Source organism: Vidua chalybeata, chromosome 14, assembly GCF_026979565.1.
Source record: "Vidua chalybeata isolate OUT-0048 chromosome 14, bVidCha1 merged haplotype, whole genome shotgun sequence".
Taxonomy (NCBI): domain Eukaryota; kingdom Metazoa; phylum Chordata; class Aves; order Passeriformes; family Viduidae; genus Vidua; species Vidua chalybeata.
The window spans coordinates 19,092,725-19,119,223 of NC_071543.1; the positions used below are offsets into that span (position 1 = coordinate 19,092,725).

The window sequence follows — 26,499 nt, forward strand, 5'->3', positions numbered from 1 at the left end:
CCTGTCACCCCCTGTCCTGTGACACCCCTGTCCTGGGAGACCCCTGTCCTGAGATACCCCTGTCCTGGGACACCCCTGTCCCCTGTCACCCCCTGTCCTGTGACACCCCCTGTCCTGTGACACCCCCTGGTCCCGTGTCGCCTCCTGCCTGTCCCCTGTCACGACCTGTCCGGTGTCATCTGCTGCCTGCCCCGTGCCACCCCGTACCTATCCCTGCTACCTCCTGTCCGGTGCCACTCCCTGCTTGGCCCGTGTCACCCTCTCTCCAGTGCCACCCGCTGCCTCCCCCGTGTCACCGCCTGCCGGTGTCACCCCCTGCTTGCCTTATCCCACCTCCTACCTGCTTGGTGCCACCCGCTGCCACCTCCCGCCTGCCCCGCGCTACCCTGTGCCACCCCTTTCCCGACCCATGCCATCATTCCCTGCCTCCCCGGTGCCACCCCCTGCCTGTCCCGTGCCACCTCCTGCGCGGTGCCAGCCAGCCCCTGCTGTCCTGCTCCAGCCCTGGCGTGCCCCACTCCCTGTGCAGGCGTTCAGCGGGACAGGCACCCCGCGCCTGGCACATGGCACTACCGGCACATGGCACTACCGGCACATGGCACTACCAGCACGCCAACAAGCGCCGGGCTTCCTGCCCTCCGTGGGCTGAGCCCTGCCGGGGGTGTCCCGGGGGTGTCCCCGGGCTGCGGGGGGCTGCGGGACCCCCACTCCGGCAGCAGCAGCCCCTCCCGGCTGGCCTCTCCTGCCCGGGACAGCGTGTCGGTAATTAGCGCGCTCTCAGCCTGGCCGCCGCATAATTAATTAGCCCATTGAGACAGCAGCACGTCCCCCCCCGCGCACACCCCCGGCGAGCGCTCCTACCTGTCCGTGCCAGGCTCACCCCTCGCTTCTCCCGGCCCCGGCGGGCCCGGCTCCTGCCCGACCCCAGCCCGACCCCAGCCCCGGGCTGCGGGGCAGCGGCCCCAGCAAAGGCGCTGCTGCGCTGCCTCTGCCTGCGGGGGCCGGGCTGCAGCGGGGAACAGACCCCGGCTGGAAGCGCTTGCCTCGGCAGCGGTTTCGGAGCCTTCCGCCTGCAGCGGGGTCTCTCCCTCCCTCCCTCCTGGCAAGAGGTGGGAAAGGGGACCCGGCTCCTGCGGTTTGTGCTCGTCCCTGCAGGCCCCCCGTTCCCGGAGCCCGTCAGGGCTGGCACGGGCTCGGTTTGGCTCTCTCCTGTGTCCACACAGGCTCCTGGCTCTTCTGCTTGCAGAAGAAAACCTCTTACAACCTTTTAAAGCCCCGGAGAAGCAGGAGGCGCGTTGGAAAACGGGCGATCCTGGGATTTATTATTTTTTACAATCTCATCCTTTTGGGCCTGACTCACGGCTTTTGAATGTTTGGGATGGGCAGCCAAGGGGGAAAGTAAGTTTGCTCAGCACAAGCAGAGCGGCCAGGCAGGAGGGACAGACATCAGCGCCGTGACAAGGCGACAGAGGGGGCCGTCATCCTGCCTCCAGCTCCTCTCCATCCTCGCCAGGGCTCGCGGCTGCTCCCGGACCCAGCACGGCAGGTGAGCTGCCCAGCGCAGCCCCCCGGCTCCCCAGGATGGCGCAGGAGGCAGCCCCCGTCCTGCTGCTTGTCCTTGCCAGGCTGGTGTCATCCACGTGGCACGAAGGTGAGTGCGGGCACAGCGGGGCTGGCTCCTGGGGTGGCAGCCTGCGCGGTTCTGCTCCTGTGGAGGGCTCGTGGTGGGAAGGGACGGAGGATCCCCGGGAGCAGCGATGCCGGGAGAGCATCAGTGCCTGAGGAACGGGGCGCCTGTGCGGGTGAGCTGTGGGTACAGGGAGGAACGGAGGGGATGCTGGCAGGCATCCAGGGAGGAGCAGAAAACCAGCCTGTCTTGCTCACACCCCCGCCTGCGGGAGCGCCGCTTCCCGCTGACTCCCCGCTCCCACGGGGCCACCGGCCGCAGATGTTTGCTGGACGGAGCACACAGTCCCGACCGCCCCATGGCTGGACCAGGTCACAGGCCTTGTTTTGGGGTGATTTCACCCTTCCCTGCTTCCATCCCGTCCCCTGGCCACGCTGCCAGCACGCCTGGGGATGCTCCTGCCCAGTGCGGCCACAGCCGTGCCGGCGCCAGGTGAGAAGGAAAAGGCAGCACTTGCAGTAGGAGGAAACATTAGCATTAAATGGCACATGGGCCTGCGGGGACACGGTGCACTCTGTCCCCAGGGCCTCGGCGGGAGTCTTGGCAGCCCCCCCGGGAAACAGCTTCGTTCCCCAGGTCACGGACACATCCCCACCGCCGCCCCCATGGTGCCGCCCCTGCTCCTCTGCTCCCCGAGGATCCATGGCAGCGTGAGAGGGCAGCTGGAAAAACGCATTGTGAAAACGGGCGGGCGACTCGTGGGGAGCAGTGCTCCATAGTAAAGTTCATTTTGGAAAGATGCGTAATGGAGTTTCCTCCCCGTGACGGCGGGGCTTCTGCTCGCGTCGGCTCCGGCGGATATCCCCTTCCCAAAACCCGGAGCAGAGACAAGGGGACATGGGGTGCAGGCGCGGCGGGGCTGCCGCCTTTCCTGGGGTCCCCCCCAGGCCGAGCATCCCCGCCACGCCGGAGGGGAGGCGGTGGGCTGGGCGGGCGGCGGGGAGGGGGCAGCGCTGGCGGGGGCCAGCGGAAACGCGGCGGAAACGTGAGCTCAGTGCTGGGGAATGCCGCGGCCGGCCGAGGCGCCGAGGGGCCGAGGGGAAGGACGTCAGCCTCTCCCCCTGCACGGCCCCCTCCTCACCGGCGAGTACCTTGCCCGTGAAGGCACGGCGCGGCCGCGGCGCGGCCCGCGAGGATGGCGCAGGGCTGTCCTCACCCCGTCCTCCGCCGGGCCCCGCTGCGCAGCACGGGTGGCGAGGGGCCGGCATCTCCGGCCGAGCCCCTCCAGCAGCTCCATCCTTCCCTGGAGCACGGGCAAGGGGCTGCACGCCCACCAGCCCCCGCCCGGGCAGCGTGCTCGTCATCCCTTCCTTGGTGAGGGGACGGGCAGGAAAAGGCAGGAAAGAGAAGGAAAGCACAGGAAAGCGCAGGAAAGGGCAGCTTTCTCCCTTCCCTGGGGATGCCCCGTGGCAGTGACGGTGCCATGGGAGCGGGTGGACGGACTTCCCGGCAGCACGAAGCTGGGGGTCGGTGCCAGCCCGCTCCGCGCCAGCGCCCGTTTCCTGCCACAAGCACGGCTGCCCTGCCGCTGTTTAGTCTGCGGCTGGTGCCAGCGCACTCCATGTCACCGGGGACCGGGCTCGCGGTCTGCCCGGTTTAACCCTTGGCAGCAGCCCCAAGGACAGGGTCTGCCCAGGGCTGGGATTGCTCCTTGGCAGCTGCGGGACGTTTTGCAGCCATGAGCTACCCTGCAGCCTGCTCGTCTCTTCCTTCCTCCCAGGCTCTGGCTACTACCTGGAGAGTCACACCAACGAGGTGTACGCAGAAGAACCACCCCCCGAGCCTGCCCTGGATTACCGTCGAGGTAACAGCACCCAACCCATCCTTTGTGTCCTCGTGGGGAAACCGAGGCGTGGCAGATTCCTCCATCACCTCCCTGCTCTCCCGCAGTGCCCCAGTGGTGCGCCACGCTCAACATCCACCGCGGAGAGGCCACTTGCTACTCACCCCGGGGCAGCTCCTACCGCAGCAGCCTGGGGACACGCTGCGAGCTGAGCTGCGCCCGCGGGTACCGCCTGGTGGGTCCCAGTGCTGTCCAGTGCCTGCCCAGCCGCCGCTGGTCGGGGATGGCGTACTGCCGACGTGAGTGTCCCGGCCCTCGCCTTGCCCCACAGCGGCCAGTCCCGGGTGCTCTGCCCACCCACGCGGCCGCCAGCCGCTTCCCTCCCCTCTTTGCTGTCTCCATCCCAGAAATCCGGTGCCACGTGCTGCCGGCGGTGCTGCGGGGCTCCTACGTGTGCTCAGCAGGCGTGCAGATGGATTCCCGCTGTGACTACACCTGCCTGCCCGGCTACCAGCTGGAGGGCGACCGGAGCCGCATCTGCAAGGAGGATGGGCGCTGGAGCGGGAGCGAGCCAAGCTGTGTAGGTAAATTCTCAGCCCACGCTGCTGGGGCGTGCAGGAGATCATCACCCGTGCCTGGGGTGTCTGCAGGTGTCACCCCACACCCAGCCCGGACATTTCCCGCACCTCCCTCCCTGTCCCTGCTGCTCCCCGCAGTGCCATTAGCCCTGAGGCACAGGCACCAGCCCGGACTGGGGCACTCAGCGCTGGCTTTACAGCAGGTCCGGGTGGCTCCGAGGTGCCTGGGGTGGTTCTACACCGCTCTCATAGCTCAGCCAAGGCATCCACAGGTTTCATCAATCCTTCTCCTCCCTCTGGGCAGATCTGGAGCCTCCCAAAATCCGCTGTCCAGACTCCCGGGAGCGCATAGCAGAGCCAGGCAAGCTGACTGCCACCGTCTACTGGGACCCTCCCCGCGTGAGGGACTCTGCTGACGGTGTCATCAAGAGGTGAGGGCAGAGACGCTGCGGGCACTGCCAGCGAGGGCTGGAGGCCGTGCCCGGGCTGCTGATGGAGAAACCTGTCTGTTGGGTCAGGGTGACGCTGCGGGGCCCGGAGCCCGGCTCCGAATTCCCTGAAGGAGAGCATGTGATCCGCTACACCGCCCACGACCAGGCTTACAACCGCGCCAGCTGCAAGTTCAGCATCCGCGTCCACGGTGAGAGCGCTCCCGCGGGGCCGCTCGCTGCTCCCCCAGCTCCAGCCTGCGCACCCACTGCTGGGCACCCATCACCCCCAGCCTGCACGCCCGCTGCTGGGCACCCATCACCCCCAGCCTGCACACCCACTGCTGGGCACCCATCACCCCCAGCCTCCGCACCCGCTGCTGGGCGCCCATCACCCCCAGCCTGCACACCCACTGCTGGGCACCCATCACCCCCAGCCTCCGCACCCGCTGCTGGGCGCCCATCACCCCCAGCCTGCACACCCACTGCTGGGAGCCCATCACCCCCAGCCTGCACACCCACTGCTGGGCACCCATCACCCCCAGCCTGCACACCCACTGCTGGGCACCCATCACCCCCAGCCTGCACGCCCGCTGCTGGGCACCCATCACCCCCAGCCTGCACACCCACTGATGGGCACCCATCACCCCCAGCCTGCACGCCCGCTGCTGGGCACCCATCACCCCCAGCCCTCACACCGCTTCTCTCTCTGCAGTGAGGCGCTGCCCTGTCCTGAAGCCTCCGCAGAACGGGTACATCTCCTGCACCTCCGACGGCAACAACTATGGAGCCACCTGCGAGTACCTGTGCGACGGGGGCTTCGAGCGCCAGGGCACCTCCCTGCGGGTCTGCCAGTCCACCCAGCAGTGGACGGGCTCCCAGCCCCTTTGTGCACGTAAGTGGTGCACAGGGCAGGACTTGCCCGGGATGCTGCCCGATGGGTCAAAGGGATGATGGGAGCACCATGGCACCTCCCCACACGCTTGTGTCGTGCCCCAGCCATGCAGATCAACACAGATGTGAACTCGGCCGCCAGCCTGCTGGATCAGTTCCACGAGAAACGCCGCCTCTTGGTCATCTCGGCCCCCGACCCCTCCAACCGCTACTACAAGATGCAGATCTCCATGCTGCAGGTGGGCAGAGCTTCCTGCCGCCCCCCTCCCCACCTCTGCATCCAGCACCCCCTCAACTGTGCCCTCCTCCACAGCAAGCTGCCTGCGGGCTGGACCTGCGCCACGTCACCACCGTGGAGCTGGTGGGGCAGCCCCCACACGAGGTGGGACGCATCCGGGAGCACCGGCTGTCCCTTGGCATCATCGAGGAGCTCAGGTAGGGCAGGTGGGGCTGTCCTGCAGAGCCAGGTGGCTATTCAAGGGGACAGGGAAGGGGAGCGCCTCTAGCAGTGGCAAAGCATGAGGTTGCAGCTGGGCTCACGAACAGCCCCTTTCTGCTGCACCAGAGGGGCTCGTGCAGCGGGGGGACCCCCTGCAAGTCGGAATGCAGTGTCACCAGAGCTTCCCAGAGCTCACAGCCCCGAGGAAGAGGTGGGAGCCCCCACTCCAGGAGGACCTGAGCGTGGTCGCAAGAGGCGGGCAGGCTCAGCCCTCAGTGCAAGCCCTGAGCAGCGACCCCCCCTTGCACCTGCAGGCGCTTCCTGCACCTCACACGCTCGCACTTCAACGCGGTGCTGCTGGACAAGGCGGGCACCGACCGCGAGCGCTACATCTCCCCGGTCAGCCCCGACGAGCTCTTCGTCTTCATCGACACCTACCTGCTGAGCGAGCGCGAGGCGGCGCGGCGGGCACAGAGCGGGGACCCCTGCGAGTGACCCCCGGCCCTGCCCTCCGGGGATGGACACCTTCCTTTCTGCTTTTCTAGTCGCCCACTGTAGAGGAGGAGCAGGGTGCCAAGGAGCTGCGGGGAAGGGGAGCCCCTCTCCGGCCGTTCTGGCACACAGAGGTGAGCAGGGACTGTGTCCCAGCAGTGTCCCGCTGCCCAGAGCCGGGAGCTGTTCCCAGCTGGGGGATAGTTCAGCCCAGCCAGGACCCTGGTGGGAGACATTGGAGTGCCCCTGCTCAAATCCCAGGGCAGGGGGGAGCCGGGGAGCCAGAGGAGAGTGGCAGGGCAGGGAGGGCAGGCCGGCCAGCAGTGTGACAGCCTCTAGCACAGCAGCTTCAGCCTCCCCACGGCTCACCCTGCGCACAACCTGGACCCGACGCCTCCCACTCTGAAAGCCCTGATTTTGAAATGGCCCCACGCTCAGCAGAGCCCATAGCAGCCAGCCAGCATGCAGTCCACCCTAAAGGGCTTGCCATCTCCCCTGCCAGTCACTCCCCTCTCCCACCACCCACGGGGAACCCTTTCTGGGAACTGCTTTGGCAGTAGAATATTAACTTGAAATAAATAGATTTGTATAAAAAGTCAGTGCTGGCACATGTGTCCCTGAGAGGCCTGGGAAACAAATGTTTCCTGGAGACCACAATCCCCAACCCCCCCAGGCTGACCCCACACAGTTCCATCCATCCAGTGCTGCAGCTGGGGCTGGGCTGTGTATGGGGAACAGGGTGGAGAGGACAAGGAGAGACCAGACTCTGGAACGGGGTGGTAGAAAAAAGAATGGGAAGAAATAAAAACACAATGACATTTCAAAGCATTTTGCCCGGGGGAAAAGAAGGGAGGGTCCATGAGGACTGCAGTTCAGCCTGAAATCTGGTACGAGGCTTATGACAAGAGGAAAACCCTTTAAACGAAGCTAGGCCAAGACGACTTTCTGCCCAAGCCTGTTTAGAGAAGGTCATGTTTATTAAAGTATAAGGAAAAAAAAGAAACCAACGCGTACTTGGCAGCCCTGCCAGGCTGCGCAGTAAGCACGGCTCCCGACAGCGGTGCCAGTCCTGGTGCCACAGCCTACGGCCTCAGCTTGGCCATGGTGGAGCGGAGCTGGAGCGTCCCCTCCGCCCAGGAGCCCGGGTACTGGCACATCTTCTGCCACAGGTTCAGCTCCTCGCCCGTGGAGTCCATCCAGTCCACAGCCTGCCCGTTGCTCATGCCTGGGGAAAGGCGTGGGAGAAGTCACCGCTGGGGCAGCCCGGCGCCCGCAGCGCAGCAGCCCCAGCGAGGGGGGGCCCGCCGGCTCTCACCATTGCCCACCCCCAGGCGGACGCCCCCGAGGAAGTCGTTGCTGGCCAGCGGCTCCCGGTCCCAGACCGTCAGCTCCAGGCAGATGTGCTGCAGCTCCTCGGGCTTGATGCCGTTGTAGACAAAGGTGTGGTTGTAATGAGGGTTCAGGGTCTTCTTCACCACAGGCGTCTTCCTCTTGGAGGCTTTGTTTTTGTGTGGCAGGAGGTAGCTGGGGGAAGCAGCCCCTTGGGTGAGCAGCACATGGGCAACTGCCTCCTGCTCTGGGGGCTGGGGCACCTCAGCACCCCAGGACCTGGCCTGGAGCCCCCCTTCCTGCTGTTCCTGGCATGGCTCAGGAAGGACCACGACACCCTGCAAGGGGCCCTCCTCCAGGTCCCCCAGCAGCTTTGGGAATACAGACAGGGAGGACAGTGCCTTCCTCGCCCCCTGCCCCAGGACCCCCACTCACCCCTTGACAAAGCTGTCTGAGGTCCCTCCAGACTTGGCTGCTGTGAGGTTCTTGGCTTCTTTGATCCAGACCTGGAGCTCACCGCCTTCCCCTGTCTTGCCTAGGAAAAACCCAACACGGTAGAAATTAATCAAATTTAATTTCTACCACTGCAAACTTCTGGGAAGTTCCTGCTGAGCACCCTTCATCCCAGAGGTAGGTGCAGAGCCTGGACTGGCATCTCCTCTTGCCTTCTCCTGTATTGGCCCTGCCTGCTGAGGGCAAAGGCAGACAAAATTGCTTCTTTGCTTCATGCAGGGACAGAGATCAAGCCTGGTCCAGCCCCAGGGAAGTACTGAGATGGTTTGGGCAGCCTGAGGACAGCCAGGTCTGCCCTGACGCAGAGCAGCTTTGCAGGCACTGCAGAGGAGAAGGCTGCAGTGACACCACCCAAAACCCCCATCCAGAGGCAGCCTGCATGGCCATGAGCAGGCCCTGCAGGGCTACACTGATCCTGGAGCTTCAGCACTTACCTTTCCTGCCATTCCCAGCCCCAGGATGCTTGGCAGATGGGATGTACTTCATGGAGACCACCAGCTCCCCCTTGTACTGGTGGAAACCAGCAGCATCTGCCCCAACCTGCAAGGAGGTGAGAATTATCAACCACTGCAGAGAAGCCATGGCACACACAGTGACGGCCTGGTGTGCAGCACCTCCAGGCTGGGACAAAGGACTTGGCTTCTCCTAGATGTGGCTGAGGTGGCACACGTGCCTGCAAACTCTCCCTAGCATGACCAGTGCAGCCCAGCTCCTTTGGGAACTTATTTTGGCCCAATCACCTGACGAGGAGAGGGAAGCTAGGCTCAAGGCAGAAGATCTGCCCTTTTTTACTACAACAGCACTGCTGTCTGCCCCTGGGGTATTCATACCTCCCAATATTTGATTTGGCACAAGCCTTTTGGCAATGCTCAGCTGAGGTCTCCACACCCCTCCGCCCACTGAGGGCTATACCCCCAAGAGGATCAGGCAAGGGAGGCTGTGGGCAGCAGGGGCACACCTTGCCATGCAGGGGTAGGAACTCCTCCAGGTGGCTCTCGAAGTTCCAGGCAGCCAGAGGGACCTCCACCTCCCCCAGGAACGTGTTGCGGCCGAAGCGATCGTGGTGCCACACCGAGAACTGCAGCGTCCTCGCGAGCAGGAGGGACTTGTTAATCTCATACTGGGGACAGAGAAAAGCACTGGTGAGCAGGCAGGAAAGGACAGGGGCAGGCCTGGCAAATTCCATCAGCTACAGCTCACGAGCACGAGAGGAGACAGGTCTGAGAAGCAGTGGATGCGCACAGGAGCCCGTTCCTCTTTCCTTCCATGCCTGCCAACACCTCAGAGTGCCAGGGCAGAGGTGCAGGAGCCTGTGCTGTCCCAGCAGGTGGCCCCTAGAGCCAGGACTCATGGCATCTGGCCATCCCACACCAGCAGAGCTCTGCCAGACCACCGAGCCTCAGGTGGTCGGAGCACAAGACCTCAGCAAACCTGGCTGTGCGAGCCTGAAAACCAAACCGCAGCTCCCACTTCCTCCTGTGCAAGAGTGCCTGGCCTCAGAGGTGCACTGCCAGACTCGGGGACAGAGTCAGCCAGCAGGGATGGTAAAGGGCAGTGCCAGGTTGTTCTGTGCTGGGGCCCAGAACTTATCTCTGCCCCTGTGGCGTGCTGCCCCCCCTCCTGCCACTGTAACATGCCTCCAGGGGCCAGGAAGCCTTCGCCTTGGAAGGAAATACCCAGGGTAAGCAGGATGCCTCTGCTCTGGGGAATGCCACAGGAACCAGGGACATGTCCTGTGACACAATTACATCTGCAGCTGTGCCTCCACTCCACCGTGGCACTGGGGCCTGGCAGCACAGCCAGAGCAGAGCTGGGACTGCAGGGATTTTGCAGCTTTCAGGGCGCAGTCTCTGGACATGGGTCCTCTGCAGAGACGCTGCTGCAGGGTTAGGAGCTCACCCCTCCCCTGGCTTGTTCCAGCAGCATCCCCTGGGTACCTGCAGGCCAGCCCAGCCCCACTCACCTTCAGCAGCTCGTTGTACAGGGGATTGATGGTATTGCGTTTGATGGTCGTCTTGCGTTTGCCTTGCCGGGATTTGTCGGGCAGGAGGTAGGTCTTCACGTACCTGCAGGGAGAACAGGCAGCACTTCAACAAGGTCCCCCCACAATTAATCCTCCGAGCTCCCCAGGGCAAGCCCAGACCTTCTGCCTCACCAGGACCCTCCCACTTACAGCTCCCATCTCTGGTGGGCACCCACAACCCAGCTGGGCACCACCAGTGGTGGCAGCAGCCATCGCCCCCCTGGCTCTCACGGGTTGGAGCGCTTCCTGCCCTCGTCCCCATAGGCCAGCTGGCGACACTCCTTCACGTGAATGAACAAGGTCTGCGTCTTCTGCTCGTAGCTCAGGGAGAAGGAGATGCCCCCGGTGACAGCCACGCTGCCGAAGTCGCCGGCCTCACTGTAGATGCTGACCATGCTCCCCAGTGTGCTCTGGAAGACAAGGCAGGGCTGAGCTGGCACGGGATCACCGGACAGCCCCTCCTCATCCTCGGCAAGGTTACTCCCTGGGCCTCTTCTGCACAGCCCCCCTCACCTCCCCGTGGCTGGGGATGGCCACAGGTGCCTCCCTCCCACACACAGCTGCCTGGAAGAGAGCTGGGTCTCTGCATTTTGATTCCCTTCTAGGGGAAGAAGCCCCCACACACGAGGCCCTTGCCCCTTCCCTCCAGGAGCTGCCTGCCCTGCCTCGCTCCCAGCCAACCCCTTGGCACTGCCTTTCTCCCCCACTTCTCCCTGCAGCGGAGCAGAGCCACGCCACGGGAGCTCACCGAGGAGGTGCCGCTGCGCACGCTGCCCCGGGCCACCCGCTGCCGGTGGATCTCCACCAGGTTATCGATGTCCTCCTCCTCCTCCTCCTGCAGGGACAGAGAAGCCACCGGTGTGGGGAGCGGTCAGGCACAGCCAGACAGACACCCGGCTCCTCCAGCTGGCAGCCACCTCCGTGGCACTCTGAGGGTCTCACCAGCTCCGTGTTGAGGCCAGGGACTGACTTGCTCCTGTCCCCCAGGGAGCCACCTTCCCCCACAAGGTCCTCGGGGCGCAGGTCGATCACGGACTTGGTGTAGTCTGCACGAGAGGTGGTGAACAGCGGCACGGAGCAGGACTAGCAGAGCCCTGCTGCTCCCTCACGCAAGAAGGCTGACCCAGCCTCTCCCATCTGCACTGAAAGCCCTTCCCAGCCCAGGGAGGAGGAGCTGCCCACCCCGGCTGTGTCAGCACCCGCGCATCTCTCACCCGCAGGCCTCACCACCCGCCGAGGGTTCTTCTTAAATATCATTTCATGCTCGTCCACCAAGGTGCTGCTGCGGGTCCCCACGGTGGCATCCTGGGGAGGAAGAGTCCCTTGAGAGCAGGGCAGGGCTAGGAGCCCTGTGGGGTGCCCAGCCCCATGCCCCAGGACAGGGCTGAGCCTGCTGGAGCAGCGTCACGCACCCGTCCGTCAGAGAACGTGTTCTTGGAGCGGAGAGGCAGGGTCAGGCTGGAGGAAGCAGGTCCTGCTGGCCCAACAACCTGTTTTCCAGGGATGGCTCTCTCCAGGGAGTTTCTCCTGTGGCGGACACAGAAAGGTCTGTCCCAGGCCACAAGCACAGCTGGCAGAGCAAGTGCTGGCCAGGAAGTGCCACTTGAGCTGCCCGTAGCAGCCTGGGAGCAGAGGACCTTCCTGCCCAGGGACAGGCTTCAGCCCAGCCAGAGGAGCTAGCTTCCCCTCACTAGACTGAGAAAAACACACTTCAGATCAAGGTCCCATCCTCTGCCAGCCAGTCCTGCCAAGGACAACCCACCCTGGGATCCTCTCACCTGCCCCCCACATCAGCAGGACTAGGTCTGTAGCTGTCCAGGCTCATGTTTTCCATGGACTCTGTGTCGCTTTTGCCATCCCGAGGGTCTGAGGCATCTGGAAACAAACTGCAGACAAGCAAAACCACAGGTATGTCCTGTTTGGCGAGGAGGTTGGTCTGAGAGAGCTTCTGCGCCACCGATGATCCACTGGGGCAGCAGATTCCTCTCAAACCTGCAGCAGATGAGAGCTGGTGCCTGGAGCATGGGGGACAGCAGGGATTCTTACCTGGACCCCTCCCGGGGTGCAGGGGGGCTCGGCTGACGGAGTGAAGAGGAGCTTTTAGGCTCGCTGAGCTGGGCTTTCTGGAGGAGAGTTTGTCCCACAGTCTCTCTTTTGTTGCCTGGAAGAGAGGCATCAGGAGGAACACTGCTCCAAGATCATTGCCTGGAGCAGGAGCTGCTCCCATCCAGCCCCACACTAGGCAGAGATGCACTGGGGAAGGCTGGAGCATCCCAGGTGGCTGGGCTGTGGGAGGAGGCTTTGCTGTGGCACCCCTACCTGTCGGCCTGTGCCGCAGGGACAGCCGCACCATGTCGCTGCCCAGGTGGTTGGCAAAGCGGTTCACCCTCTGGTCATAGAACCAGTCACCCGTTGCCTTCTTCAGCTCCCTGCAGGGCAGGGGTGGTGGGGGCAGTCAGGGGCAGTGGGGGCTGTCAGCTGCGCCCCAACCCACCCTCGGTGCTGCCACAACCCAAGAACACAGGCACAATGGGCAAAATCAGCAGGTGACTGGGCAGGGACCATTCACGGGGCAGTTGACAGGCTCAGCTAGATCCTCAGCAAACACGGGACCAAGGCAAGTTTTGTAGGACGGGGGAGGCCAAAAGGGAGGAAACCCGGGATGCTTGGAACACAAAGGGCACAGGGGAATGCTGCAGTCAGTTCAGAGGTTGAAGGAGACACAAGAGTGGGGTATGACCCATTTCTCCATCACCCAAACACGGGAACCCTCTCCAGGAGTGACAGCAGAGCAAGCTGCCCTGCACTGGGGAGGACCAGCCAGGCTAGGAAAGGCTGGCTATGGGGCATCAAGTTGAGGCAACTGAGAGGAGGAAGGGGACAGGAGGCATGTACAGAATGTGCCTGCCATTTGCCCTGGCTACTCACGCCTCCTTGGTGCAGACTTTGCAGCGCCAGGAGCCGCTGGGGCTGTAGGAACGGCAGTCCCGACACACCAAGTGGTTGCAGCCCCGGCAAGTGTTGGCCTTGGGGCTGACGCGGCCCAGGCTCTGCTGGCAGCGGGCGCAGGTCCGCTCGCTGTAGCGCTGGCTGCCCCGCTTGGCTCCCTTGCGCCGGATCTCCAGCAGCTCATTCTTCAGGCGCCTGCTCAGAGCCGACACCAGGAGCTGTCAGGGGCGCCCCGGGACCCCGGCGACACCCGTCACCCACACTCGCACTCATCCGCCCGCCTCCAGAGCAAAGCGGGGAAGCAGCTCCTGCCCCGCTCCAGCCGCGTTCGCACCTGATCCTTCTCTCCTCCGCCTTGCGGAGCTCCTCGTCGCGCTGCAGGACCTGCAGGATCAGATCTCTCTCCACGTCCGACAGGAAGGACAGGTCCACAGCCTCCGACATCGCTCCACCCGGGATGGCTGGCCCTCACCGGACGCCAGCTAGGGACATGCCAGCTGCTGAGCGCGGGTCCCGCCCCGCGAGGTGCCCCGTGCCCGCTCCCGGGGCTGGACGGGATGGCGGCACCCAGGACACCGGCCCGCCCGCCGTCTCCACCGCCCTGTCCCGGGCTGGGCTCGGGCCGCCTGCCAGCCCCGCCGCCCCGGTGACCTCAGCCGGCTCCGTGGGACCGGGCTGACGCCCAGCAGCCGCGGGCAGCCCCGGCAGGAAGGAGCCGCCCCCGGCTGCCCCTCCCACGAACGCACCGGGGCTCGGAGCTGCCCGAGCCCGAGGAGCCGCCGGGAGCGGACGCGCACCAGGGCGGCAGGGGCCGGATCCGGCTCGCAGGCGGCGGCACCAGGACCCGGGCGGCCGCGGCCGCTCCAGCCGGGACGGAGCCGGAGCGCCTGCTCGGGGGCTGCAGCCGCTCCCCGCTCCCGCCCGGCTCGGCGGAACCGGCGGGAGGGACCTTCCCGTCCCCGCAGCCGCACTCCGGCGTCCCTCGGGGAGGAGGGGGCGGCGGGGCGGACCCCAGGCTCCTCTCTGTCGGGGAAAGGGGGGCCGGGGGCACCGCGTTCCCAGCGCGGCCACCGGGGCTAGGAACTGCCCCCCGCCCGGGACACCGCGGCTGGATCCCCGGACCACAGAGGGACCCCTGGCTCCCCCCGACTCCCCACCAGCCGAGGGATCCCCGTCCTCCCCCGTCCGCGGAGGAACCCTCGGTACCCCCGCCGGCGGAGCGCCGCCCGATCCCGCGATCCTCCCGGTACCTGCAGCGGCTCCGGGCGGCGCCTCCCGGCAGCGGGAGCGGGGAGCCGGCAGGGGAGGGCGGCGCCGGTGCCTTAAAGGAGCCGCGCCGGCCGCACCTGCGGCACGGACGGGGCGGCCCGTGCGGGAGGCGGTGCCCGCTCCCTCCAGCCCCTTCCCCCGCCCGATCACCCCCGGCAGAGCTGCGGCTCCGGCCCCGCGGGCCGCTTTCCCCGGTGCCCCATGGCCCTGACTGGGTGGGCGGCTTCTCCCGAAGAGCACAGAGCGCACCGACACCCGAACTGCGGGGGACCCCCCGGCATCCCCAGGGAGGAGCCCAGGGACGCAGCCGTGGTGTCCTCCCGCCGCAAGGCTCCAGCCGCTGCCCTTGTCCTTCGCGGCAGAGATACCGTCCCCGCAGGGCGCCTCGTCCCTGTCCCCCGCAGCACAGGCACCGGGGAGCCCGAGCACACGCGGCTGGCCGAGCCGCGGGGCTCCACCCGCGGGCAGGCGGTTTCTCGCCACGCAGGACAGCGGGAGAAGCCACCTGGGTGCAGCCCCAAGGCAAACGAGAGGACGCGGCTCTGCCCACACTTTCGGCCGCACCCCAGGGATGGGAGAGCCAGAGACTCCCAGCGCTGTGGGAGGTGATGGGACATTGACACAGTGGAAAAAACCACGGAGACATCAAAGGGCCAGCGGGAGCTTCTTCCTGGGGCAGGGGTTCGCTCCATCGGGAGTACACAATAAATATGCAGAGGGCTTTGGGCTTGCAGGCAGACAATGCCACAGAGGCTTTGCTCCCTGAGCCCCTCCACACACCACCCCAGGACCCAAAGTGCCCAGGCCAGACCCCCACGCTTGCACCAATGTTCACATTTTAACTGGACACCAACAAGAGGTGGTGAGAAATATCTTTATTTTTGAAAAAAAAAAAAAAAGATAGGAAGGAAACGGGATGAAGAGACTTGCTTCCAATACACTAAAAAAGCATGCTGGTAAATACAAGCACAAAGCTTGTCCCTGACCTGCTGAAATGAACCCAGCAGGAACCCAAGGCTTCTCAGCACTGTGGCTCTCTCCTGTGTGAAAATGGGGCTCAAGGTGCTACCACATGTCCGAGACCTGGGCAGCGACTGGCAGAGCCAGGGCAGAACACTGGCACTCTGTGCCCCAGCTTGCCCCATCCTCGTCTGGATCCTGAAGGGATCTGCCGTGGGGAGCACAACCCTGTGTGCCCTGCTGGCACTGCTGGGCAGTGCTGCCACCTGGGAACCAAGGCACATCCAGGCTGGCAGCAGGACACTGCTGGTAGCATCTCCCTGCCCCTGGTGCTTGATACCACCCTTCCACGGGAGCTGGAGCCCCAGCGGTGCCCATGCCCCGCTAAACGGGCAGCGCAGGCCGGCACTCGAGGTCCAGCACGAGGTGATGCACGTGAGGCGCGTAGGACTTCACTGCCTCGACGTGCAGGATGTTGGTGCGCCACGGCCGCCCGTGCAGCTCTGCCAGCAGCCCCCGGATCCGTGCGGCCGTGGCTTCAGCCCAGCTCCGCCACTCGGGTCTGAGCCTGGCCCCCAGCGTGTCCTCCCCACCGTGCTCTGTCGGGCGCCGTGCCTCTCCCGCGGAGCTGGCTGCCCCTGCAGAGCCCCGCTCAGCCGGCAGCTGGGCCGGCGCCGGGCCAGCCTCCACGTTGTGGTGGATGTGGAGAACCCCACCCGTGTCCTTCTTCAGGACGCGGCAGGCCACCGGCCAGCCTTCCTCCGAGCTGGGAATCAGCCCCAGGTTCACCCTGTCTGCCACGTCCCGCAGCTGCAGCTGGGAGGAGAGCGGGGGTGAGGGGACGCCCGCGGGAGGGGCCCCGCGGCCCGGCGGCAGCGCTCACCTGCCGGCTGTCCCCGCTGTGGATGCGGCAGCGATCCCGCACGCCGTTCAGCACCAGGCTCCTGTGCAGGGCCTCCACGGCGTGGCTGTTCCACTCACAGGCGTGGACAAAGGCGGCTCCCGCGTGCACCAGGAAGGGCAGAGTGAAATAGCCGATGCCTGCAGGCAGGAGGTGGCAGAGGCTGGGGGCAGGGACCTCCCAAGACCCACGCTCCTGCCCGAGGGCAGGGCAGCATGCACACTGCCACCCTGCCTCTCCAAGTCTGCTTTGCTCTGGCTTGGAAAAAGCCCAAACACTGGAAAAATGGAAATTTATCCCTCCCTCTTCTGCAAAAGCAATATCTGCCTTGAAAAATGTTTACAGGAGCTTATTTTACCACCAGTCTTTGGCCACCAGGTTGAGACCTGCCTGGCTCTGCAGAAGCATCCAGATTACCGTTTCTTTAGATTAATCCACAGCAGTTTTGTGGGTGGCATGTCCTTTCAGTGCGGCACAAATTGGACGCACCAACTTCCTTAAGCACAAACAGTGGCAAATCTTTCCCCTGGATCCAAGTGATTCCCCAAACCAGCACTAGGCACAGAGCCTGAGAACAGGACATCCTAAGTGTCCAGAGGCTGCAGGGACACAGGCAGGACAGCAGTGCCAGGAGAGCTGAAGGGCTCACAAGACAAGACAGGAGCTCTAAGCCCGAGTATTTTTCATTCCAAGCTGGAAATGACATTTCCTGTGTACCTGGATGCCTTCAGCACCTGTCCTGCCCCTCCTCCGTCCCCATTACCTGCATAGAGATCCACCAGGACCTCCCCGGAGCAGGGCAGCGAGGCCACACGCAGCTTCTCCGTGATGTTGCCCGGGGAGAACATGCACTTGGTCACATCGAAGGTGTACCTGCAAGACCCCGCCCAGATGGTGAGGGCAGCCCCTTCCCCGGCCAGCCGCATCCTGCAGCTCCTGCCCACCTGATCCCGTTGTCCACGTGCTCCACCCAGCCGTGCTGGCCCAGCAGCAGGGTGACGCTGGGGGTCCGCATCCCATCCGGCATCACCCGTCCCCGCCTGGCCACCCGCCGGGCCCCCAGAGCCGAGGCCACCGCCTGCCAGAGCGCCGAGCCTGCAACACAGCATCCCGGGAGATGCGGGCAGCACGGGCTGTGTCCTGTCCCGTACCTGTGTCCTGTCCCATACCCGTACCTGTGTCCTATCCCATACCCGTGTCCTGTCACGTACCCGTGTCCCACTGCTTACCCGTGTGCCATCCCATACCCGTGTCCCATGATGTACCCGTGTCCCGTCACATACCCGTGTACCATCCCATACCCGTGTCCCGTCATGTACCTGTGTCCCATCCGGTACCCGTGTCCCATCGCTTATCCGTGTCCCACCTTATACCCATGTCCCATCCCATTCCCGTGTCCCGTTCCCGTGTCCCATCCCGTTCCCGTTCCCGTGTCCCATCCCATTCCCGTGTCCCGTTCCCGTGTCCCATCTCGTTCCCGTGTCCCATCTCGTTCCCGTGTCCCGTTCCCGTGTCCCGTGTCCCATCCCGTTCCCGTGTCCCGTCCCGTTCCCGTGTCCCGTTCCCGTGTCCCATCTCGTTCCCGTGGCCCGTTCCCGTGTCCCATCTCGTTCCCGTGTCCCGTTCCCGTGTCCCGTCCCGTTCCCGTGTCCCGTTCCCGTGTCCCATGTCCCATCCCGTTCCCGTGTCCCATCCCGTTCCCGTGTCCCGTGTCCTATCCCGTGTCCCGTCCCGTTCCCGTGTCCCGTTCCCGTGTCCCATTCCCGTGTCCCATCCCGTGTCCCGTTCCCGTGTCCCATCCCATTCCCGTGTCCCGTTCCCGTGTCCCATCCCGTGTCCCGTTCCCGTGTCCCATCCCGTGCCCCATCCCGTTCCCGTGTCCCGTGTCCCAAGGCCGCTCACCCAGCCTGTCCCATGGCGCAGCCCTGAAGCTGTCCTCGCTCAGCAGCACCATGTCGCCGTGCCTCTGCCAGGCGTGCGGCACGTCCCGCTCCAGCTCCGCCGACCAGCCCGCACCCAGCAGCCGCCGCAGCTCGTCCCGCAGCCTCCGGGCCGGCGTGCGGCGGCGGGCGGCCCTGGAGGGGACAGGCTCCTGCAGCGGGGACGTGGCGCGGGGGCTCGGCGCCCAGCGCCGCCCGCGGGGCTCGGCCCGAGGCGGCTGTCCCCACCTGGATGCGGAGCAGCTCACACGGCATCTCCGGCGGCAGGCAGAGCTGCGAGAGCTTCTCCTCCAGCACGGGCAGGGCCACGCGGCCGCCCGGCGCCCGCTGCAGCCGGTACCGCCCGTCCAGGAGCCGCTCCTCTTCCAGGCGTTCCCTGCGGGGCGAGGCGCTTCAGGCGCTTCCCAGCCGCCCGGCCGGCCCTGGCGGAGCAGCGCGCAGGGCCCCGTTGCCCCGCGTTCCCACCGCGCCTCACCTGAGGCGCTGGGCGAACCTCCGCTCCGTGGCCAGCGCCGGGACCTCCGCGGCTTCCATCCTGCCGAGCCCCAGGCGGTGTCAGGCTCGCCAGGGGCTGTGCCCCGGCGCCCGAAGCGGCTCCCCTGAGGCCGCGGGGCTGCCCGGAGGCCGCTCTCGGTGCCGGGGGATCCCCGAGGCCGCGGCAGCCCCGCCCGGGGGTCCCGAGGAGTCCCGGCACCCCCGCCCCGCTGCCAGCGGTGCCGCGTTTCCCGCCGGAGCGCTTTTTGAAAGCGCCGCTGCCAGGCTTGTTGCGGGTGGAAGCGGAAGCGGGGGGGGGACGGGTGTCGCGCGGACCGGAAGCGGCGCGGGCGGCGCGATGGCGGGGCTGTCGGTGCGGGACCCCGCCGTGGATCGCTCCCTGCGCTCCGTGTTCGGTGAGGCCGCGGGGGCGGGACCGCGACCTGCAAAGGGAAAGGGGCACGGACGGACGGGCGGGGGGGCCGGCGGGTTTCCGCCCCTCGCCGTCGGGGCCGGTAGCCGCCGCGCTGACCGGCGGCACCGTCTGTCTCCGCAGTGGGGAACATCCCGTATGAGGCCACGGAGGAACAGCTGAAGGACATTTTCTCGGAGGTTGGGCCCGTGGTCAGCTTTAGGTGAGAGCGGCCGCAGGCCTCCCCCGGTCCCCCTGCTCGGCGCAGAGCGAGCCCCGCGGGCTCCGCGGAGCCGGCCTTGGAACCGTGGAATCGGAAATCCTTAACGCCGGGAAAGGCCTCTAAAGCCGTCCAGCCCAGCCGCTCCCTCAGCGCTGCCAGGCCCGCCGTGTCCCCACGTGCCACATGCACGCCGCTTTTGGCCACTCGCAGGGACGGTGGCTCGGCCGCTGCCCGTTCTGGTGCCTGAGAACCGCTTTGGCGGGGGAACTTAGCCTGACATCCCGTCTGAACCTCCCGGGGCCCCCTCCGGGCTGTTTCCTCACGCAGAGCAGCAGCTGCGGGGGTTGTGAGGCTGTGCCAGCTGTGCCCGGTGGCTGTGCCAGGCTCACCCGGAGGTGGAGCACAATGCCCGGGCACAGCAGTGGATGTGGGCACGCAGCTCTGGGCTGGAGGAGCCGCCCTGCCGTGGCTGATACGGCTCTGTGCTCTGCACTGCCATCCCTGTGCCTCCCACAGGTGTTCTCCAGGCTGGGCACCAGCCTCTGGAGAGCTCTCAGTTCAGGTTTTGGGAGTTCTGGGAGCAGCCGGTCCCGTCCTGTGCCCTGTGGGGCCACGGGAGGCACACACACAGCTGGCACTGGTGGGCATCCCGCCCGCCACAGCCATGCCAGGAGCCAGCAGGCCCTTTGGCTTTGGCGTGGGCCCGACTGCCGCGCCTCGGGCTGAGCTCACCGTGCCCCCGGCGCTGCCGGGCTCTATCCCCGCGTCCCCCGCGCTGCCCCCGGCGCCCTCAGCAGCGGCCTTGCTCTCCTCGCTGCCAGGCTGGTGTACGACAGGGAGACGGGCAAGCCCAAGGGCTATGGCTTCTGCGAGTACCAGGACCAGGAGACGGCGCTCAGCGCCATGCGCAACCTCAACGGGCGCGAGTTCAGCGGCAGGGCCCTGCGCGTCGACAACGCCGCCAGCGAGAAGAACAAGGAGGAGCTCAAGAGTGAGTCGGGCTTTGTTTGGGGGTCTCCCTCACGCCGGGCCCGGCCTCGGCAGCGCTGCAGGGCAGGCAGTGTCTCTCCTGCCAGGCTGGCGGAGCTGACCTGCTCTCAGAGGTGTTGTGAGTGGCTCCCCAGAGGGATGCGTGGGCTCAGCTCTGGGGTTTCACTCCCGGATGATCGCAGAATTACTTAGGTTGGAAAAGGTTTGTGAGGATCACAAAGGGGCATTTTGACCAAACACACTGCATCGGCTAGACTGGAGCACTAAATGCCACATCCAGTCTGTCCTTAAATGCTTCCAGGAAGAGTGACTCCACAACCTCCCTAAGCAGCCTGTTCCCATGCCTAATCACCCCTTCTGGGAAGCAATTCCCCCTAAGGTCTCCCTGGTTTTGCTGCCTCCTTTTCCCCCGGCGGGCTGGTGCTCCCCTCCTGCTGAGCCTGTTCCACGCGCTGTCTGTGTCGCAGTACGAAGTCACCAACTGTGTTGCAGGCTTGGGCACAGGTGCACCCATCATAGAGTCGCCCTATGGGGACCCTGTCAACCCCGAGGATGCCCCCGAGTCCATCAGCCGGGCAGTGGCCAGCCTGCCGCCCGAGCAGATGTTCGAGCTGATGAAGCAGATGAAGGTGAGTGCAGGAGCTCCCCGTGTGAGCACAGCTCCTCCCGCCGCTGCCTGCACCCTCCCAGCCGTGTCACACCTTGTCAGAGCTCTGAGCAGTGCCTGTCTTTCTCAGCTGTGTGTCCAGAACAGCCCCCAGGAAGCCAGGAACATGCTGCTCCAGAACCCCCAGCTGGCTTATGCACTGCTGCAGGCCCAGGTGGTCATGAGGATCGTCGACCCGGAGATCGCGCTGGTTTGTGCCTTGCTGCTCATCCGGGGCTGGCAGGATATTGGTGGTAGCCTTTCTGCAGTGGCAGTGGAAAAGAGCTCCTTTCTCCTTCTTCCTCCACTAGAAAATCCTGCATCGCCAGACCAGTGTTCCTCCTCTGATCCCAGGCAACCAGCAGGCAGTGCCAGGGCCAGGGCCTGGGCCAGGACCGGGGCCTGGGCCAGGGCCCAACGCGCAGCTGAACCCACAGAACACCCCATCGTCCCAGCCACAGCCCATAGTAAGAGCCTGCACAGCACATGGGGTGTGCAGGAGCAATGGGCAGTGCCAGCTCTCCCAGCTGGGGCACGTGCCCAGGTGTCGGGGCGTCCCTGAGATCCAGTGTCTCTCCGGGCAGGGCGGGATGCACGTCAACGGCGCTCCTCCTCTGATGCAGCCACCCATGCAGGGGGGAGTGCCAGCCCCAGGACAGATGGCAGCCCCTGTGCAGGGCCCAGGCCCTGGCCCCATGGCTCCAGGAGGTGAGTTTGGGCCGAGCTGCCCCACCTGTGAGCACACGGGTCCTGCAGACACCCCCCTCTGCCTTCCCCCTAACCACAGGGCTCGGCCCTGTGAGAGCACATGTAGTCCTGTACTGTACATTGTAGTTGTGCTGCTGCCAGAGGTGGGCTGCAAACTTGGGTTATCCCTGGGGGGGAACCAACACCAAGGGGATAAACCTCCAGGTGCTCCCCCAGGAGCTGGGAGCGAGAAGGTATTTGGGACCAAAGGAGCAGGTTAGTCATCAGGGATGGCTGAGGAGGGGTCTGATCTCTGCCTGTCCCCTCTCAGGTGGGATGCAGCCACAGGTTGGGATGCCGGGTGCAGGGCCCGTCCCCTTGGAGCGTGGACAAGGTAAAAGAGACGTGTGTAGTGCTGTGTGTGGTGTGAGCCCCGCTCCAGTGAGCAGTGCTGTGCCCCAGCTGTCTGCAGCCTGGCTGTGCCCAGCCCCGGGGCTGTGCCCGGGTTTGTTGGCTGGGGCACAAGGCTGTGGCAGCAGCTCCCTGGCTCCCAGGGCTCAGCCCCTGCCCCAGTTGGCTCCTGGCTCGTTCCGCACCCTGTTGTGCAGCCGTGCCCTGGAAGCCAGGAGAGCTGCCTGCCCCCACCGAGCGGGATGTGTCTGTGTTTTCCACCTCTGTGAGCCCGTGTCTGTCCCTGTGCTTGTGCGGGCAGGCAGAGCTTGCTCTTCTCTGGTCCTTGTCCTGCTCCTTCGCTGCCTGGGTGCTGGGAAGCCGCTGGCGCGGCCGCCGCGTCCTCCCGCGCCGCGCCCAGCAGAGGGAGCCGGGGCTCCGTTCGGCTCGAGGCTTGGCAGGGGCTTGGCGGAGGGTGACGGCTCGGCTTTCCCTCCGCAGGCACGGTCTGTACGGCCCGGCCCTGGGGCCCGATTCCTTACGGTTCACACGTTGCCATACGTAGGTTAGTACGGCCCCGGTGTTCCTGTTCTCCCAGGAGCAACACGTGCAGACACCTGGCACCTCTGTTGCCTTGACTTCTATCCTAGGCCTTGTTTCAGCAACATGCAAATCTAGTCTGAGATCCTTTGGCCTTAGGGTCAGCTGACTCTCATTTTCTTTGGGGTGGGCACTGTCTTCCTGAAAGCTGTCTGATAGTTCTTGGCACCCAAAAGGTTTTGGAGAGCAGAAGCTGGGTGTGCGTTATGGGGCCAGCGTGGCCCCACGGAATGCCGCGTCTCTTGGCAGGATGTCTTCTCTGCCTGCCTCTGTCCCTGAGTGAGGGAAGGACAGTGCCACGCTGGCTGTCCTGCCCGTGGTGACAAAGAGGGTGTGAGCGGAAGAGGTTGATAAAGACAGACTTGCAACATTTTCTCTGTAGGTTTTCCTGGGGACTTCAGGGTGCGTGATCCCGCAGGCAGCACTGTCCCCAAAGCCGGTGCATGTGTGCATACACTATTTACGTGTCTGCTCTTTCCCTCTTTTCCTGCTGCTTGCCCAGGGAACCTGCAGCTCTCGCCCGTGGGACCTGCCAGGCCTGCGTCTATCGAACGCGTTCAAGGTACCCCGGCACCAGCTCCCTCTTCCCATGGAGCTCGTTGTGGAGTGTGCAGAGAGCAGCTCTCACCCTGCTGTTCTCAGGGCCAGGCACTGCCATGTCACTCCTTGTAGCCTGACAGCAGTAAGAGGAGATGAAGGAGGCAGGATTTCTTCTAGGGCTACAGGAGAGAACAGGCTAGAACCATGCATGGAGCCTCCAGTGCAAAAGGAGAGCCTGTTTGGAAAGGGCTTCTGCCTAAGATCCAGCCCCCTTTGACACTGTGCTTCCAGGAGCCTTCCAGGTCTTGCTTTGCTCTTGGCCCCACGTCAGCAGGGTGTTGATGCCCGCACTTGTAGGGATTGCCATGGGGGCACCCATGCTCGGTTTGGCCCCTGGTGCCATAAGAAACGTGAAATAAAACCCGAGAAGAAAAAGAGAGGAATAAAATTGGCAGCCAGGGAAGGGGCTTTGGTGTGCTCCAGCCTCGTGCGTGGGGCTGCGTCCCCAGCAGACAGCACAGCTCAGGGGAGCAGCGTGGCTGCCCCACGCCCGGCCTGAGAGCGCCGGGGACAGTCTTGGCACGGCACTGGTCATGCAGATCCTCACGAGTTCTTGTGTGTCTCCCTGGCAGTGCCCATGCCAGACCCGAGGGCCCCTATGCAGCGTGGACCTCTACCTGCTAGTGGCCCGCCGCCCCGAGGCCTTTTGGGAGATGCCCCGAATGACCCTCGCGGAGGGACCCTGCTCTCAGTCACTGGAGAAGTGGAGCCCAGGTGAGGGGAGAGGGAAGGAGAGGAGCCCTTGGCACTGTCCCCTGCCCAAGGGTAACCTCTCGCTGAGGACAGGGATGGCACCAGCCTTCCGGGAGTCGCTGCTGCCTGGTCGGAGGCCTGCGTGCTGCCAACCGTGGGGGCCGGCCCGTTTCCCCGGGGAAGGGATCTCCCCGGGGTGATGGCAGCTGCCCTGTGGCAATGGGGCCACCAGCACCCATCCCTGTGCCAGCCTCACCCTCCTCCCCTGCGGCCGGCTTCGGGGGCAATCCCAGCGCTCTGCCCAGACCGTGCCAAGCCAGTGTCTGATTCACACTCTCTCGCTTTTTCTCCTCCTCCTGCTTTGCTCTCCTCGTCTCTCTGCGTCAGAGGTTACCTTGGGCCGCCCCACCAGGGAGCCCCTATGCACCATATGCCTGGTCATGACAGCCGTGGCCCCCCCCATGAGATGAGGGGGGGACCCATGGGAGAACCCCGACCACTGATGGGAGAGCCGCGGGGGCCCTTGATGGATGCTCGAGGTGAGAGAGGGGGCATGAAATACTGGGTGGCTTGGATTGTGCAGGCAGGAAGTCAGAGTGGAGCCGGCTGCCCCGACCCAAGGCATAGGAAGGGGGTTTGGGCAGTGAAATGACTGACTCCAGGCGAGGAGGGCCAGTCCCAGGGTGCAAGGGACTTTCTCCAGGCATGTCCCCTCTGCCCCCAGCCCTGCACTTGTTGGGTGCTCGCTGGCCCCCAGACAAAGGAGGCAGCAGGCTCGTTCCCACACTCCTTGCAGCACTGCTTCCTTCAGGAGCTTACCTTGTGTTTCCTCCGCAGTCGGAAGAGATCCCCGAGGGCTGGAGCCACGAGGGCTGGAGCCGCGCGGGCTGGAGCCCCGGGTGATGGAGGCGCGAGCGCTGGAGGCGCGAGGCCTGGAGCCGCGGGTGCTGGAGCCACGAGTGCTGGAAGCCAGGGCCATGGAGGCCAGGGTCCTGGAGCCCCGCGGCCTGGAGCCTCGAGGGCCTGGTCCCAACCCGCGTGGCCCAATGCCTGGTGGGATACAGGGTCCTGGGCCACTTAACATGGGAGCCAGTGGCCCGCAGGGGCCCCGCCAGGTACACACGGCTCTGCTCAGCCGCTCGGGCACCGACGGCATCCTGTAGGCTGGGGCTGGGTGGGGGGTGTCCCACAGAGCTGCAGCTCTGGGAAGCACCAGGCTTTGGTCACTGGCTCTGAGGGGTCAGGGCATCTGTCCCATTTCCCCAGGCACTGCCCATCAGCTGGGGACAGGACAAGGCTCAGGCCTCTCTCCACCTCTTCCTGAGACACAGAAAGGAGCACAGGAGTTGGGAGGGGAGAGCACATAAAATGCACTCTCTCTTCATGCTCAGGCATCTTCAAGCAGTCCGTGAGGGCATCCATCTGATCATCTGTTTTACCTTCCTGAATTTGTGTTGCTCAGTCCAGAAACCCCCCAGTCCCTAACCCCCCTCTCTTACTCCCCCAGGTTCCTAACATGGCTGGGGCAGGCATGCAGGGAGGAGGCATACCTGGGGCAGGAGTCCAAGGAGCTGGTCAGCCTGGAGGCTTTAGCCCTGGACAGAGCCAGGTCACTCCCCAGGATCACGAGAAGGTGAGAGAGCAAAAGGGAAAGGGTGAGACAGTAGGAGCAGCACTTCCTGTGTGCCTTTCTGTGGCGGGGCCAGCCCCTCCCTGGCTCTGGTATGCTGTGGCTGCTATTGCAGGGTACATCTCTGACCCCTCTTTCCCCACAGGCAGCACTGATCATGCAGGTCCTGCAGCTGACAGCAGACCAGATCGCCATGCTGCCCCCAGAACAGCGGCAGAGCATCCTCATTCTGAAGGAGCAAATCCAGAAATCCACGGGGGCACCCTGACAGGTGGTGTCCTTAACCTGGTCTCACCCTGTGCCTGTTTCCCTCCAGCAAAACAGAGCTGCCCAGGATGGGACTCTGCCCTGCTTCCCTCTGTACCAGGCTCACCCTCCTCTCCTTTTTGGCAGGCACAAGATGGAGATGCCTTGTGCCTGGATAGAGGTGATGCTCCATGGCAGCTGCTTCCCATTGCTACCTGAGCTGATGGTGCATTTTAGGAGAGGTCATGTCACTCTCAAGAGGTTTTTCCCTCCAGTTCATCCTTTTTTTTTTTTTTTTTCTGTGTATATTTTATGGTGTTTGAAATAAAGTGGGAGGAGGGTTTGAGTAAATCCACGTCCCTGGCTGCCTTGTTTGGTCTCTCATGGAGGCCAGAGTGGAAGTGTTGGGTTCTGGAGCAGTGTGGCCTGGCTCCAGTCTCGTCCAAACCAGTTGCCATCCTCCCTCCTCCCCACACAGGGCAAGAACTAATCATGGAATTTCTTGTGCCCTGCTGTTTACAGGGGTCTAGGGGAAGGGCAGGACAGAGAGCTTGGCTTTCTATTCCTGCTGGCCGGGCAGGAAGGGCTCTGGATCCAATTGCAGTATCACTTACCACGCCAGCCTGCCCAGGGAGCGGGGTTTCCCTCTCTGCATACACTGGAGCAGAACCTGGTGGAGCTGAGCTGTGTGCTGGGTGCAGGCTGGCTCTGGGCTGCCAGGGT

General features: G+C 64.8%; 4 protein-coding genes across 8 annotated transcripts; 2 read left to right on the plus strand and 2 right to left on the minus strand.

Annotated features, from left to right (window-relative positions):
- The first annotated feature begins 1,213 nt into the window (after positions 1-1,213).
- SRPX2 (sushi repeat containing protein X-linked 2) lies at positions 1,214-6,838 on the plus strand. Its single transcript, XM_053955756.1, has 10 exons — positions 1,214-1,651; positions 3,408-3,491; positions 3,578-3,769; positions 3,878-4,054; positions 4,353-4,479; positions 4,567-4,688; positions 5,192-5,371; positions 5,476-5,609; positions 5,684-5,805; positions 6,124-6,838. Exons 1-10 carry the CDS (start codon positions 1,582-1,584, stop codon positions 6,302-6,304), a joined length of 1,389 nt encoding a protein of 462 aa, XP_053811731.1. The 5' UTR covers positions 1,214-1,581; the 3' UTR covers positions 6,305-6,838.
- Positions 6,839-7,255: 417 nt separating this feature from the next.
- On the minus strand, positions 7,256-14,429 carry SYTL4 (synaptotagmin like 4). 2 transcript variants are annotated; one of them, XM_053955674.1, is made up of 17 exons: positions 14,366-14,429; positions 13,450-13,597; positions 13,095-13,310; positions 12,486-12,595; positions 12,213-12,327; positions 11,945-12,052; positions 11,579-11,693; positions 11,381-11,471; positions 11,109-11,212; positions 10,915-10,998; positions 10,398-10,576; positions 10,107-10,209; positions 9,102-9,263; positions 8,578-8,683; positions 8,066-8,165; positions 7,617-7,825; positions 7,256-7,526 (listed from the first exon to the last, which is right to left on the minus strand). In XM_053955674.1, the coding sequence occupies exons 2-17, from the start codon at positions 13,557-13,559 to the stop codon at positions 7,384-7,386; spliced, it is 2,055 nt and encodes a 684-aa protein (XP_053811649.1). In that variant the 5' UTR covers positions 13,560-13,597; positions 14,366-14,429; the 3' UTR covers positions 7,256-7,383. The 2 variants fall into 2 exon arrangements, with proteins under 2 accessions (XP_053811649.1, XP_053811648.1); XM_053955673.1 differs by having other exon boundaries at positions 10,915-11,001.
- A 791-nt stretch (positions 14,430-15,220) lies between these two features.
- On the minus strand, positions 15,221-18,893 carry TRMT12 (tRNA methyltransferase 12 homolog). Of its 2 annotated transcripts, none has more exons than XM_053955329.1 (7): positions 18,661-18,893; positions 18,414-18,561; positions 18,148-18,337; positions 17,190-17,340; positions 17,009-17,118; positions 16,228-16,385; positions 15,221-16,154 (listed from the first exon to the last, which is right to left on the minus strand). In XM_053955329.1, exons 1-7 carry the CDS (start codon positions 18,717-18,719, stop codon positions 15,729-15,731), a joined length of 1,242 nt encoding a protein of 413 aa, XP_053811304.1. In that variant the 5' UTR covers positions 18,720-18,893; the 3' UTR covers positions 15,221-15,728. The 2 variants fall into 2 exon arrangements, with proteins under 2 accessions (XP_053811304.1, XP_053811303.1); XM_053955328.1 differs by having other exon boundaries at positions 15,221-16,160; positions 18,661-18,890.
- A 34-nt stretch (positions 18,894-18,927) lies between these two features.
- CSTF2 (cleavage stimulation factor subunit 2) lies at positions 18,928-26,127 on the plus strand. 3 transcript variants are annotated; one of them, XM_053955323.1, is made up of 15 exons: positions 18,928-19,075; positions 19,216-19,294; positions 20,116-20,285; positions 20,777-20,913; positions 21,022-21,141; positions 21,242-21,397; positions 21,515-21,638; positions 21,949-22,011; positions 23,110-23,169; positions 23,780-23,921; positions 24,288-24,439; positions 24,738-25,015; positions 25,408-25,533; positions 25,676-25,801; positions 25,924-26,127. In XM_053955323.1, exons 1-14 carry the CDS (start codon positions 19,018-19,020, stop codon positions 25,796-25,798), a joined length of 1,788 nt encoding a protein of 595 aa, XP_053811298.1. In that variant the 5' UTR covers positions 18,928-19,017; the 3' UTR covers positions 25,799-25,801; positions 25,924-26,127. The 3 variants fall into 3 exon arrangements, with proteins under 3 accessions (XP_053811298.1, XP_053811299.1, XP_053811300.1); XM_053955324.1 differs by lacking the exon at positions 23,110-23,169; XM_053955325.1 differs by lacking the exons at positions 23,110-23,169; positions 23,780-23,921; positions 24,288-24,439.
- The last annotated feature ends 372 nt before the right edge of the window (positions 26,128-26,499 follow it).

Coding starts and splice junctions, on each gene's coding strand:
- SRPX2 (XM_053955756.1), top strand. CDS start 1,582: ATGGCGCAGGAGGCAGCCCCCGTCCTGCTGCTTGTCCTTGCCAGGCTG. Junction 5,610..5,683: donor TGCAGATCTCCATGCTGCAG/GTGGGCAGAGCT, acceptor CCTCCTCCACAG/CAAGCTGCCTGCGGGCTGGA. Junction 5,806..6,123: donor GGCATCATCGAGGAGCTCAG/GTAGGGCAGGTG, acceptor TTGCACCTGCAG/GCGCTTCCTGCACCTCACAC.
- SYTL4 (XM_053955673.1), bottom strand. CDS start 13,559: ATGTCGGAGGCTGTGGACCTGTCCTTCCTGTCGGACGTGGAGAGAGAT. Junction 12,596..13,094: donor AAAGTCTGCACCAAGGAGGC/GTGAGTAGCCAG, acceptor CCTGCCCTGCAG/GGAGCTGAAGAAGGCAACGG. Junction 11,213..11,380: donor GCGGGTGGTGAGGCCTGCGG/GTGAGAGATGCG, acceptor CCTCTCGTGCAG/ACTACACCAAGTCCGTGATC.
- TRMT12 (XM_053955328.1), bottom strand. CDS start 18,719: ATGGAAGCCGCGGAGGTCCCGGCGCTGGCCACGGAGCGGAGGTTCGCC. Junction 18,562..18,660: donor AGGTTCGCCCAGCGCCTCAG/GTGAGGCGCGGT, acceptor CTCGCCCCGCAG/GGAACGCCTGGAAGAGGAGC. Junction 16,386..17,008: donor CCTGGTGGATCTCTATGCAG/GTAATGGGGACG, acceptor TCCTGCCTGCAG/GCATCGGCTATTTCACTCTG.
- CSTF2 (XM_053955323.1), top strand. CDS start 19,018: ATGGCGGGGCTGTCGGTGCGGGACCCCGCCGTGGATCGCTCCCTGCGC. Junction 20,914..21,021: donor AGCTGATGAAGCAGATGAAG/GTGAGTGCAGGA, acceptor TGTCTTTCTCAG/CTGTGTGTCCAGAACAGCCC. Junction 24,440..24,737: donor GCCCTTGATGGATGCTCGAG/GTGAGAGAGGGG, acceptor TTTCCTCCGCAG/TCGGAAGAGATCCCCGAGGG.